General features: G+C 53.4%; 1 protein-coding gene across 1 annotated transcript in view; it reads right to left on the bottom strand.

The window, feature by feature from the left end:
• Positions 1 to 10185, bottom strand: part of CPAMD8 (C3 and PZP like alpha-2-macroglobulin domain containing 8) — a 63290-nt gene extending 53105 nt beyond the window's left edge. The window contains exons 1-5 of the mRNA XM_054717303.1: positions 9951 to 10185; positions 6132 to 6283; positions 4529 to 4551; positions 1855 to 2020; positions 1728 to 1780 (exon numbers count right to left, since the gene is read on the bottom strand). Of these exons, the coding sequence (XP_054573278.1) occupies positions 1728 to 1780; positions 1855 to 2020; positions 4529 to 4551; positions 6132 to 6283; positions 9951 to 10180 (624 nt within the window). The 5' untranslated portion in view covers positions 10181 to 10185. The remainder of the gene's footprint in view (positions 1 to 1727; positions 1781 to 1854; positions 2021 to 4528; positions 4552 to 6131; positions 6284 to 9950) is intronic.
• Between the last annotated feature and the right edge of the window lie 4101 nt (positions 10186 to 14286).

Below are 14286 nucleotides of genomic sequence, written 5' to 3'. Positions count from 1 at the left end.
AGCACTCAGGACTCAAGAACGTGCACGTAGCACGTGCCCTAAACATGATCTCTCAGGGCTCCCTAAACCGAAGTCGCCCGCAGACCACGTTCACATCTTTGCTATGCACACGCGTGGTGCACTTAAACCGCTTTCTTCACAGTCAATGCTTTTCTGGAAGCTCCTCCTTGCAGCGGAATGCCAAGGAGATGCCGAGGAAATAATGGAGCCGGGGAAATCCCCACTTTGCACTCATCACAGCAAGTTTTGTTTCATGTAATTTTGGAATCATCTGTGGAAGCTAGAACTAGCAGTGAGTACCTGATGGGTAGTTGGGTTTGCAAAGAACCTCAGGGTCCCCACAGATTACTTACTGACCACAAAGGGGAAAGACGGACTTTTGGTGGGAGCAACCGGGCAAACTCTACTCAAACCACTGGCTGCACCTACCATCACCAGCAACCAGACACACCAATATAATTTATCATTAAAACATAATTTATCATTAAAATAATTTTATAAGTGCATGTGTATATAGGTGTATGTACAGAGAGAGAGAGACAAAGCACATAAATATAACAAAATGTTTGTAACTGGTGAATCTAGATCTGTGGTTCTCAAAGTGTGTTCCCTCATCCAGCATCAGCATCAACTGGGAACCTGTTAGAAACACAGGTTCTTGGGCATCTTCCTAGAAATCAGGGAGTCAATAACTGAGTCAATAACTCTGGGGAGGGCTCAGCAATCTGTTTGAGCAAGCCCCCCAGGGCAATCCGATGCACACTGCTCCAGATCAAGACTTGGTCAACTACAGCCCTCAGGCCAAATCCGGCCCTCTACCTGTTTGTGTAAATAAAGCTTTATTGGCACCCAGCCACATCCATTTATTCACCTATGTCTCTGACTGAGTCTATGCAACAACAGCAGATCTGAGTAATTGAGACAGAATCCTTCTGGCCCACAGACACGAACATATTTACCACCCGGCCCTTTAAAGAAAGTTTGCCAATCCCTGGGCTGAATAAAGGGCACATGGGATTCCTCTGTGCTGTTCTCCCAACTGTTCTGTGCATGTGAAATCATTTCCAAATAAAAGGGTAAAAGAAAATAAATGCCTTCTTCCTGTGAATATGTTTATTTCCAAGGAGAAATGATGGGTTTGATGTGCGGTTATATTTTCTTTCTAATAAATGATAAAAGCAGGGCTAGCAGGATTTCAAATGATAGCCCATTGCTACTTAAATCCTTTGTAAGCCTGCGCAGAGGGCACTGGCCACTGCCTGGACCACGGTGCTCCCTTACAGGGCACCCACCAGCGTTCTTTTTTTTTTTTTTTTAATATAGATTTTTATTGATTTCAGAGAGGAAAGGAGAGGGCGAGAGAGCTAGAAACATCATTGATGAGAGAGAATCATCGATCAGCTGCCTCCCACACACCCTCACTGGGGATCGAGCCCACAACCCAGCATGTGCCCTTGACCGGAACCGAACCCGGGACCCTTCAGTCCGCAGGGCGACGCTCTATCCACTGAGCAAGACCAGCGAGGACCCCACCAGCGTTCTTGCCTCCTTCTGTTGCACAGACCTCCCCGGGCCTCCCAGGAGAAGTGGAGGCCCAGGGAGGGACCAAAATTGGAGGTGAAAACGGTAAGAGGACAGAGGAGAAAGGCCAGTTGCTGACGGTGGCCTTGACCAGGGTGTCTCGCGGGGGGGGGGGTTCCGGCACACGGTTTAGAAGCAAATCTCACCTTCTCACTGAGGGGCCTCAGGTCTGGGGTGACGGTGAAGACGCTGATGAGCACTGGGAGAAAGGAGAGAGACGTGTAGCAGCTCCAGGCCACGGCCAGCCCTCCCCGCGCCCGCACCGGCGCCCACCTCGGTGCTGGGGCCTGTACACTGGCTTGTCGGTCTGGATGAACACGGAGGCTCCCCGGGCATCCACGGTCACGGAGGTCTGGTTGTGGAAGAGGGGGCCCTCCTCTGCCTGCCGGCTTCGGCCCCACACCTTCAGGAGGGCCTGGCCCCGGAGGCCCGTGGGCACCTGCGTGCAGAGCATGGAGCATTGGAAACGGGGTGGCACCCTGGAAGGGACCTAGGTGTTGGGAAAGCCGCGTGGAGGTCTAGGGTGGGGGTGCTCACCTGTGGTGACTTGGCAGTTTCTGGAGGCGTTTTTTGGGTGTCACAGCCTGGGGTAGGGCATCTAGTGGGTGGAGGCCAGGATGCTGCTCAACAGACTAGAGACTCCCAAAAGGGTCCTGGATCCTTGCACTTAGAATAGCTCTGGTGAGCATTTCTCAACTTGGGTTAGGGGTGGGGGAGGATTCTGTGGCCCGCCCCACCCCCACCCCAGAGGACACTGGCCGTGTCTAGTTGTCATAACTGAGGTGCTACTGGCCTCTGGTGGGTTAAGACCCACTGGCCCCGCTCCCAGAATTACACAGGCCTTCACTGGTCTCCCGTACAAACCCACAGCATCTACCCTGGGAAGAGCGCCTCCTTGTGTGCGGTGGCAGGGGACCGCACATGACCTTAACCCCTGTCCGGGGCTGCCCTATTTCCTGGTGCAGCAAACTGTTGCCATCTGGGGCCGGTTTGTTCTCTGGGGCGGGGAGGTCCTGGGCACCTGGGGTGTTGAACGGCATCCCTGGTCTCTGCCCTCTAGATGCCAGTAGCCACCGCCCCACCTCCGCTGTGACACCCATAAATGTCTGCAGACACTGCCTACTGTCACAGAGGGAAGGCGTCAACATCCCTCCTGAGAAATGCTCCTGCGAAGGAGGGGCTGTCACCGACCTCCGTGCCACAGCACGAATGACACAGCCGCCTCAGACTGCATTCTGATCACTGGCACGGGGCACATTACAATTAAGAATGAGTCTCAATTTAGTCCATTCATTCAGGGACTTCTTTGAGCATCTGATAAAAGTTAAGGACTAGCTAACTCAGTAAATGCCTACAATTTCAGTGCTTACAAACCCCTAGAAATCAAGGACTCCGCTGGTTTAAAAACCCACGTCAGAGAATTACCTACAGTGTAGTTTGGTAGGTAAAATAACTTTTAAATAACAATATTCAATGCCAACAAGGCTGTGGGAAATTTGGTCTCTAATGTATGGTGGGTGGTGCTGTGGGCAGGCAATGCTGTACCTTCTACCACCCTGGCCAGGTAGCTCAGGTGGTTAGAGCATCATCCCAATGCACAAAGGTTGCAGGTGCGATCCCCGGTCAGGACCCATACAAGAAGCAACCAATGAGTGCATAAATGGGTGGGACAACAAACCGATGTTTCTCTCTCTCCCTTCCTCTCCCTCTCTAAGTTCAATCAATCAATCAATAAGTTGTTAAAAAAACTAAAATAAAACAAAGCAGGACCGAGCAAGAGGCCTAGATGCTGACCAGGTAACTCTTTTTCAGAGTGTTTAGCCAAAGGCAGACATCCAGCATGTGGATTATAACTTTATACACAAAAATGCTCGCAACCTTTGGATTACATCATCAAAACCCTAAAAACAATTTTTAAAAATCTAAATATGTACAAGGCGAGAGCTTCGTAAATTACTACAGTTGGCCTTTGAACACCTGAATTGCCGATTTTTTTTCAGTAAATATTGGCCTTCATATCTGTGGGTTTTGCATCTGTGGATTCAACCAACCACTGGGTGAAAACAGAATTTTTGATCTGGGGTTGGGAATCCACGGATGCAGAAGGCCGACTGACGGTATGCATTATTCTACACCATCTATATATATAAAAGCCCAGCGACTGGAATGGCAGAACGACCAGAACGACCGGTGGCTATGATGTGCACTGTGGCACCCAACCAGCCTGACCCGGGCCCGATTGGCCCCACCCCCCCCCACCCCGATCAGGGTTGGGGCTGGCCGGCCAACTACCCGCAGCCCCTCCCCCCGGCCAACCCGGCCCGATTGGCCCCCATCGGGGCAGGCTGGTGGACCCCACCCATGCACGAATTAGTGCACCAGGCCTCTAGTTTTATATAAAGGACCTTAGCATCCTCAGATTTTGGTATCTGCGGGAAGTCCTGGAACCAATTCTTTTCGAATACCGAGGGAATGACTGTAGTTAAGTTTTGGGGGAGTCAAAAGTTATACACAGATTTTCCACTGCATGGGGGGAGTGGCGCTGATAACCCCCTCATTGTTCAAGGATCAACTGTACATAAAAGGGATGTAATAAGATGCTGTTTACAACAGGATGCAAAATATAATTACAGAGACTTTGAAACATGGAAGTATGTTTATACAATGTGTTTTAGAGAAAACAACAGGAAACACCATGGTGTATACCCTTTAATTGCAACTATGAAAGAAATGTGCTCACGTGGACAAGGATTTGCAGGAAACGTGAAAAAGTGAGAAGTATAGGGAAGGGGATTATGGGTGACTTCTCCTTTTCTAAAATTTTTCCTCATCAATCATTGTTTTTCTCAGTGATTTTTCTCAAAACACATGCAACATTTCTTGTTCCATCCAATTCAATTCTTTATTTCCAAGGTGGGGTTTATGATTTTAAAAGCTCAGAGCTTACCTTGAGTTTGACTGTCCCTTTATCTAAAAAATGAAAATAAAATGAAAACGGTTAAATCAGAAGCTGTGTTTTCCTGCCCAAGCTCCCTGGCCTGCAGCCTTACAAACAGGGGTTTCTCAAGCCAGAGGGATTTTCTGTGCACAAGCATATACCCTGGGTCACACTGGTCTGGCTTGGGCTGGGCTGGGCTGGGCTTGCCAAACTGGCGAGAGTTGAAGGCCGGAGGGGATGGACAAAGCTGAGCTATTCAGGGGAAAGTTGGCCGGCCTGCATACTTGATTCACTTCACCCCTGGCCTCTGCCCAAGGTAAGCTGTGAGGGGAGCAAAGAGAAACTCCAGGGAAGAGGAACAGGAGAAAGAAGAAGAGACTGAGGTTCCCAGTGGACCTTGCTCGGGTGAATCTGACTGGTCTCCCATCGCCTCTCTCTTCTACCCAAATGGAGTCATTTGCTATTCTGACACCTCTTGGGACTTACTGGCCTTCAGGGCTTATTTAGACATCTACTGTTTCTGCCTCCCAGAATGAATCCCCTGCCTCCACCCCTCCCCGTTCCTTGCTAGCCAAACCCTGATTTCCTTGTAGGAACCACCTGACCAGCTCCCAGTCCATGTCATTTGGTGGAGCTCTGTGCAAACCTACATAGGCCTTTGCCCTTATCACAGGGATTGGCTCAGGGTTGAGCGCATGATGACCCAAGATAGGCCAACCAGCACAGGCCTTGCCCCTGGCCACAGGGACTGGGTCTGAGTTGAGTATATGACCCAAGATGCACCACTCAGAGGGAATCCTGGGAACCCCACCACCACTTCCTCTGAGCTCCGGAAGTGTGGCCAGGAGATGGCCAGTAATGTCCGTGGACTTTTCTAGTTATGAGAGGCCCTAAAACTCTGTCGCTGAAACCAACCTGAGCTGGGTTTCGGGGCTGGCCGCTGGAGAGAAAGAGGGACTGCCTGCACTCCTCCTGCCCACCCAACCCCTTCTCCTCGTTTCCACCCCTGGTCGGCCTCCCCATGTCCCCCCAGAGGACAGGGGCTGCCCCACTAGAGCCCCAACCCATCTCTGTCTCCTGTGGCTGCATCATGCCCATGCTCCGTGTGAGGAATGAGTCGCCTGCCCTACCAGACTGGGAGCCCCTGAGGCAGGGCCAGGAGGCCAGCACTGTGTTCTCTGCAGTTTACCAAGGAAACTGTGGGAGAGGCTGGCCAGGGGCCTAAGCTCCACCCCGCTGTGAGCCCTGGTCTGGGTCCAGCACCACACGGAGGTGAGGTGGGGGGGAGAGGGTCAAAGCTCAAGAAAAGGTCTGATATGGCCCCCATCCCACCTCTGGCCAAAGCTGACACGAAAGGGTGCCTGACTCCATCCATATCTGCACCCATAGAACCTGGACTGGGATTTCCCATTCTGGGGAGGCGGCTGCCCCTCCGGGGCCTTACTCTCTTCATCTGAGAAATGGGGAGAACTCAACCTGCCCTCCCTCCCTGCCAGGGTTCTAGGGAGGTGGGATGGGAGGAAGCAAAGCAATGCCCACCCTGCCCAAGCCCTGAAGGCCAGCAAATGGGTCCACTGTGCAAAGGGAGAGGAAGCCCCCATCAGACACCTACCCAGGATGGCTCCCTGGCTCCACGCCACTGCCTCGCCCTGGGCCACCAGCTGAGCCTGGACCACGACTTCCCTTGGGGAGTTAAAGATGGTCACGCTGATGACTTCCTCCACCCCCGAGCGGAAGACGGAGGGCGCCGTGATCAAATAGCCCCTGCAGGAGAGGAGAACCGTGGTGAAGGCCAAGGGCTGTCTGACCCACCCCTGGACTCACTGCCACCCTGGCAGGGTCAGGGTGCACCCCAGGCTGACTCCCACCTATTCCTGGCCACACCCTGAGAGCACGGTCACTTGATGCATCTGTATTCCCCTCAAACAGTGAGCTCCTGAAAACCATGGACTGGCCTGTTCACCTCTGAAGCCCTCACTGGGTAAGAATCTGGCCTCTCTGAATCTACCCAGTGCCACACACCCCTTCGATCTCTGCGTTCCGGCCTCTGGCCTTTTCTCTGCCATCGGACATTTGCACTTGCCACACGCACAGTCTGAAGTACTCTTCCTGCAGGCGAATGGGCAGGACTCGACTTCATCCTCACAGCTACTCTGTGAGAAGTGTGAGCATCTCCCATTTACAGAATCAGAAATTAAGTCCTGGAGCAGCCAAGTCATGTGCCCGGATCGGTGAGACACCAGGATTTGAACCCAGACACTCAGACTCCGGAACCCAGTGGAAAGAAGTAAGGAGCTTCCCACAGAATTGATTTTAAGAACGAACCCCTAAAGCCAACTGAATGACCCAACACAGGAAAAGCTTCGTGAACAATGGAATCTAAACATCCCTCTCCTTTTAAAAACCCTCAGCTTGACTTTCCAGACAGGAGAGCTGATCTTGCAGAAGGAGAAAGAATGTGCACCAGATCACACAGCCAGAGAGGAGAGGGCCCTGGGTGCCTTTATGGCCTGAGTCCCAGGCCTCCCCACCTGAGCTCCTGCCTCCTCATATTCTGCAGCTTTCCACTGGAAATCACAAAGGTTCGTCCATAACCACGGGATCTGTTCTCAAGGCAACAACAACTGCCAAGAGCACCATCAGCAAAGACAGTACAATTCCAACTGAGCAGAACTCTGGACACTAGAAAGAAACAGGCAAAAGGGGAAACTCTGGGCTAGGCATTTCTCATAATCCTCTCTGAGACAACTCGACACCCACATGCAAAAAGATGAATTTAGACCCTTACCGCACATCAAACGCTAAGATGAATTCAATGTGGGTCAGACACTAAATGTAAAACTATAAAAGCACTAGAAGAAAACATAGGAGAAAGGCTTTGTGAACTTGTGTTAGGCAAAGATTTCATGAATAAGATACTAAAAGCACAATCCCAATGCATCAAAGAAATCACTGATAAACTGGACTTCTTTACAACTTCATGAAAAGTTTGACATATCAAAAAACACACGGGTTCCTGCAGCACTGGCCCTAGGAGTCCACTGTGCTCTGTCTGGCTCAAACCATGACCAGAGTTCACGCACCCTGGACTCCTACATGTACTGTCCAACTGCAGGACTGACCACAGCCTGCAAGGATCTCGGGGACTTACCCTCTACTATATGACTCCAGCACTAATGAGAGTGGCCAGAGACCCTGTGATGGTGCACTGGCCAGATCCAGCAGTGACTGGAGTAGTGACCAAGGGGTCCCATGTTCTGTCCGACTCCAGCACCAACAAGTGCCTGCCAGCTGGATTCCTGAGTGCAGTGTTTGGCCCCAGCCATGCACAGAGCGTGCGTTGACCCTGGGTATGTAACTATACCTTCTGGAGCATGCAATGACCCTGGGTTTCATGGATGTACAGATCCAGCACTGACCCGAATGTGTACTGACCACGGATCTTATGTATTCTGTCCGACTCCAGCACCCCGCAGAGCATGCAGTGATGCCGGGAATGGACAGGTACCGTCTCGTGCAGGAAGACCCTTGCTTCGTATGTGATGTGTAGTGTCTGGCTCCCGCACCGACAAGAGGGTGCAAAGACCCTGAGCTCTCTGTGCGGTGCTGGCCTCAGTGCACAGAGCATACAATGATCCCAAGCACCACACTGTGTCCAGGGCACACAGTCACCCGAGGGACATGCTGCTACCATCTAACTCCAGCACTGACTCGGGCGTAGGGACCCTGAACTCCTATGGGTCCTGTCTCGCTGCTGCCCTGGAATGAGGCCTCATTTAGGACAGAGTCTTTCCGTCCAGCTCCCAGCTGGTCCCTGTGCTGAGTGTGGAGGAGCATCTGGGAAATTCACAATCCACGTGTTTGTCTTCCTTGGTCGCCTTTAGAGCCCTCCTCCAGATCTGAGTTCGCATCTGCACCCAAAGGCCCCGAGCACCCGATGGGACCGGGCGCGTTTCCCTGTGGGTCAGGAGCTGCGGCTGGAAGTGTGCTCACCAGCCAATCACTGTCATCCCTGGCATTTGAGCCGACACTGGCTTCTCATTCTTTAGACCTGGAAAAGGTGGTGTTTGGTAAAGTGTCACTTGTTTGAATGAGGCGTGTGGCCCGCTGGCCGCGAGTTCGACATGCTTGGGTAGACAGGGTTGGCCTTGCAAATCCATGCTGCTTTCTGGGGCTAGAGATTTCTCATGAAAAACAACAACAACATGGGACACGATCCGAGGCTTTTCCTTCAGGATGGTGGGCCGAGGCCTGGAGGCCAGCTAATCTTGAACCCCACGTCAGCCACTGTGTCTCCCAGCATGGGGGTTCCGTTTCACTCCACAGTGGTAAGATCCCAGGGCTAACGGAGTCAAACACTGTTTAAAACTCTTCAGCAAAGGGACTCTGGACTTGGTCCTTCCGAGGCAGGTCTCTCATTTAGGGCTGTGTCATGCTGGGTGTTGGGGGCCGATCTGTACGCGGCAGCATCCCTAGCCCTTTTAGCAGCATCCCTAGCCCCTACCCAGTAGGTTCCAGCAGCACTGCCTCCCCCTGGGTGTGACAACGCCAAAATGCCCCGGGGACAATGCTGAATGACCCCAAGGGGGACCCAGATCGCCCTCTGGCTGAGAACTGATATTCTCAAAGGTGTCCATCAGCACCAAAGTTTGTTCCAACTCCACAAGGTCCAGGGGAGGAAATCCCATTGCTCCAAGCGTAGCGCACTGTCTTACTTTTCAAACTGTGATCTCAAAGGAGCAGTACCTCCCCCCCTCTCCCCCCCCCTGCCTCCTGGAGACCTGATTCTGGGAACTCCTGAAGGAAGGCTGCTTGCAAAGCACCTCAGAAAGGCCAAGCGGGATGAGCTGGGGCAGCTGGAGGCAGCCCCCCTGAACCCACAGCCTTGCAGGGCTCACCCGAACCTGGCAGGTCTGGAAAAACGCCCCACGGAGCCAGCTCCGGGGAACTTCTCCTTAGCAGCCAGTGAGTTCACCTCCTCCCCGTGTCAATCCCCCAGAAGCTCTGTGAGTGAACTCCAAGAAAAATGTGGAAGCCAAACAAACACTTCCTCCCCCACCACCACGCCCTTCCTAGGAAAACGAACTTTCTCCCATTTCTCAGCCAAAACGCCAACCTCTTCCCTTCAGGCCAGGGGCAGCTTGACTTCGCCACCCCAGACGACAGCCGCGGTCACCCCAGGGGGAGAAGTGAGGTGGGTGGCTCGCAGCCCGGGCTCTGGGGCGCCCCTGTCCCTCCAGGGGGCCACTTCTGAAGTCTCAGAGTGCCCCCTTTCCCAGTCCGACCCGTAAGTGTTGGGGGACGGGAAGCTAGGTCCCACCGGCCCGGAGGCTGTGTGGCCTGGGCCGGGCCGCTGCACCTCTCTGAGCCGGTCTCCGAGACTCCCACCCCGGAGGGCGGCCAGCCTCCCCTGCCGCCCGGGGCTACTCACGGGGCCCGGTGGGGGGCGGCGTGCACGCTGTCCCTCGGCGACAGAAGCAGCAGGAGCCTGAGCAGCGGCCCAAGCAGGGCGCCCCACATTTTCGGGCTCCGCGGAGACGCCGCACCCAGGGAGGGGGCCGGGACGGAGTTGGGCCAGAGCCAGGGTCCGAGCGACTCTGTCCCCGCTGCGCCGTCGGGGACCCTTTGTTCGCAGCCCCCGCGCCGTGCGCCCGGCGCCATGCGCCCTGCTCCGCGCCCGGCCAGGCTTGGGCAGCGGGGACCAGCCCCCTACCCGGACCCGCCTCGGCCCCGGACCCGCCCCGCGCGCCCCGCCCTCGCCCCGCCCCTGAACTCATCCCGTCCACCGACTCTCTCCACCACCTCCCGAGACCCGCCCCTTGCCCGGATGCACCCCCAGACCCGGCCCATCCCCTTCCCCTCGTCGACCCGAACTGTCCCCCTATCCCTCCTCCCCAGCCTGGCCCAATATCCTCCCCAAACCCGCCCCCTCCCTGGACTGTACCCCCATCCACCCTGCCGGTCCGCCCCCCAGCCGCCCACCCACGGCACGGTGGACCCGTCCCCGCCCCTGCACAGGGGTGCTGCGTCTCTGTGCCCTCTTCATCCCCACTATGCTGGGCCCGCTGTGTCCTCCCCCCTCTTCATCCCCCACTATGCTGGGCCCGCTGTGTCCTCCCCAACTCCCCCTTTCCCCACCTCCTACCTGGAGGCTGAGGAGTAGAGAGGCCTTTGGAGAAGCTAAGGCTGGCTAGGAGGCCAACCTTCCAGACCCAGACCCCTCGTTGTCCTCACTTCTGCCCTCGCAGCTCCGCAGCGTCTGCAAACCCCCTGGGCCAGGCCCCTCCCTCTCTCCGTCTGCTTTCCCCTCTCTGAGGGCAGGGTGTCCCCTCCTGCCCCTCCCAGTGTCACCCGCTCAAAGATGGTCCCCCTGTTGTAGGTCCCTCTGGTGGGGACAACGCCTTTCTTTCCATGTCATGTTCAAGTCCTCTCCCCATTCCCTCCACTATCGCCCACCCCCAGCTGGCCTGAGGCCTCTTTAGTGTTTAAGGGGACCAAGTCCAAACTTGGGGCTGTCCCGAGGCTGCCTTGAGGGCCCAGCCTCATTCACCCTAGTTCCTCCATCACCCTGTGCTGACCCCACTGCCTGCCTTTGTTCAAACTCCACCCCTCCACCTTCCTCCAGCGCCTGCCCAACTCCTGCTCCTTCCCAGAACCCTCTCTGCTCCCAGGCGGGGTGGGCTCTCTGGGCAGCCTCCTCCCCCAGCTTCCACCATAGGCTTTGGACCAAGCCCTGGGCAGGCAGTGGGGACTTCGGCACACAGTGCATCTGCCATAGCAGATGATGGAGGGGGCAGTGCAGGAACCGGCCTAGATGAGGGACTAGCAGGGGCAGTGGCGGTGCTGAGAGACCAGAAGGAGGTGCCAGCCTACAAGCACAGTCCACACGGCCACAAAGCAGGGTCCTCTAGTAAAACCCTCATAGCGCACGTCAGCCCAGCCCCTCCAGGGACCCCCAAACCAGAGGGGAAACAGGGCATGCCTGTGTGCAGGAGCAGCTGTGGGGTGTGCAGCTCGCTGCCTGGGGAGCAGCCGGTGACATTAATGAAGTTAAAACGTCATGTGACCTCTGACTCCACTGACAGGAAAAGGCTGAGACCAAGGTGACTCAGCCAAGCAGCTTCATCGTTAGGGGCAGTGAATAACCAGAAGCAGCCTGCATGACCACCCATGGGACAAGCGACAAACAGGTGAAGGGGGTGCCTTGTGTGAGCCCACAAGGCCGGGGAAGTCAGGTGCAGAGAGATGGGAAGGGGGTGGACAGAAACATGGAGAAGCGTGCAGGGAGGTAATTGCAACAAGACCCAAGGGCTTTCACCTCCTGTGGTCTGGGGAGCATGGCCAGGTGCTGAGGGTGGGGGTGGCTGTCCTCACGCAGGGCGTCCCCCTAGGCCCCGGCAAGTGAGGACTAGAGCTGCTGACTCGATGGAGGAGCAGGGCTTGGAGGGAGGCTCCTCCTCTGGCCTTACCTGATCTCAGCAAAGAGCACAACAGGGCAATGTCTTCTCGAGGACCTCAGGGTGTCCAGAAGAGAGCAGCAGCCAGCAGGGAAAGCTGCTGGGGAGAAGGATGCAAAAGCTGCTGAGAATCTCCGAGGAGCGCCTCCGGGACGCCTTTACAGATGGAGGAAAATCCAGGCCGACCTGCCCAGCACTCTCCCTGATGCACGTGGAGAGGAACATGCATTCGCCCTCCTCAACAACGGCTGTAATGTCCGTGCGTGTGTGTGTGTGTGTGTGTGTGTGTGTGTGTGTGTGTGTGTACATACCATACACGTGTTCTTGGTTCAGTAGAAGCATGGGAGGAAGAGAACAGGATTAATTTCCTGTGCCTGGTGTAACAAATTACCGTAAGTTTGATGGCTTAAACACGTGGTCGGCAAACTGCGGCTCACGAGCCACATGCGGCTCTTTGGCCCCTTGAGTGTGGCTCTTCCACAAAATACCACGGCCTGGGCGAGTCTCTTTTGAAGAAGTGGCGTTAGAAGAAGTTTAAGTTTTAAAAATTTGGCTCTCAAAAGAAATTTCAATCGTTGTCCTGTTGCTATTTGGCTTTGTTGACTAATGAGTTTGCCGACCACTGGCTTAAACAATAGGACTTTAGACAGCCCACAGGATGGGACAAAATATTTGCAAAACATATATCTGGTGAGGGATTACTATCCAGAATATTGAAAGAGTGCCCACAATCCAACAACAACAAAAAGTATATAACCCAATTTAACAGCCGGCAAAGGCTCTGAGCAGACATTTTTCCAAAGAAGACATACGAATGGCCAAAAAGCACGTGAAACATCACTAATCAGTAGGGAAATGCAAATCAAAACCACCATGAGATACCACTACACACCTACACAATGGTATTATTTAAAAAAAAATAGACAATAACAAGTGTTGGCAAGGATGTGGAGAAATTGGGACTCGTGTGCACACCGCTCATGGAGATGTAAAATGGTGCAGCCACTGTGGAAATAGTCTGCAGGGCCTCAGAAAGTGGAATGTAGAATCACTATAGGATCTAGTTGTTCCACTGTGGGGTCTATGCCCAAAAGACAGACGATAAATAAGCATTGGAGAAGGCCGAGAGAGACATATGAAAACAGGCTCAAAGTCACTAATCATCCAAGAGATGCAAATCAAAACAACAATGAGGTACCATCTCACACCTGTCAGAATGTCTATCATCAACAAATCAACAAACGACAAGTGCTGGCGAGGATGCGGAGAAAAAGGAACCCTCGTGCACTGCTGGTGGGAATGCAGACTGGTGCAGCCACTGTGGAGAACAGTATGGAGTTTCCTCAAAAAGTTAAAAATGGAGCTCCCATTTGACCCAGTAATCCCACTTCTAAGACTGTATCCCAAGAAACCAGAAACACCAATCAGAAAGGATATATGCACCCCTATGTTCATAGCAGCACAATTTACAATAGCTAAGATTTGGAAACAACCTAAGTGCCCATCAGTAGATTAAAAAACTGTGGTACATCTACACAATGGAATACTACGCCGCTATAAAAAAGAAGGAACTTTTACCATTTGCAACAGCATGGATGGAACTGGAGAACATTATGCTAAGCCAGTGGTCGGCAAACTGCGGCTCGCGAGCCACATGTGGCTCTTTGGCCCCTTGAGTGTGGCTCTTCCACAAAATACCACAGCCTGGGCGAGTCTATTTTGAAGAAGTGGTGTTAGAAGAAGTTTAAGTTTAAAAAATTTGGCTCTCAAAAGAAATTTCAATCGTTGTACTGTTGATATTTGGCTCTGTTGACTAATGAGTTTGCCGACCACTGTGCTAAGCAAAATTAGCCAGTAAGAGAAAGATAAATATCACATGATCTCACTCATATGTGGGATATAATGATCAACATAGTTTGATGAACAAGAATAGATCCAGAGACAAATGGCAGGGGAGGGGGGGGGCGGTTAGAGAGCAACCAAAGGACTTGTATGCATGCATATTAGCATAACCAATGGACACAGACACTGGGGCGGTGGGGGCTTGCCCAGGGTGGGAATGGTTAGGGGGGTCAATTGGGGAAAAAGGAGACATATGTAAAACTTAAGACAATAAAAAAATAAATAAATAAGCATTGGGCTAAATAGCAACTTTTCAGCAGAGAAAGGGCATGAATTAGGTGTAGGATTGCCAGAGTTAGCAAATAAAAATAGAGTTTTATTTGCATCTCAGATAAATGACCCAAAAATGTAGGATCAGTATGGCCCACGTAATATTGGGGAGGCCACTCTCTAACCTGCCCTGTGCTC

This window comes from Eptesicus fuscus, chromosome 6 (genome assembly GCF_027574615.1).
Source record: "Eptesicus fuscus isolate TK198812 chromosome 6, DD_ASM_mEF_20220401, whole genome shotgun sequence".
Classification (NCBI taxonomy): Eukaryota; Metazoa; Chordata; class Mammalia; order Chiroptera; family Vespertilionidae; genus Eptesicus; species Eptesicus fuscus.
This window is presented reverse-complemented; position numbering and strand designations above follow the sequence as displayed.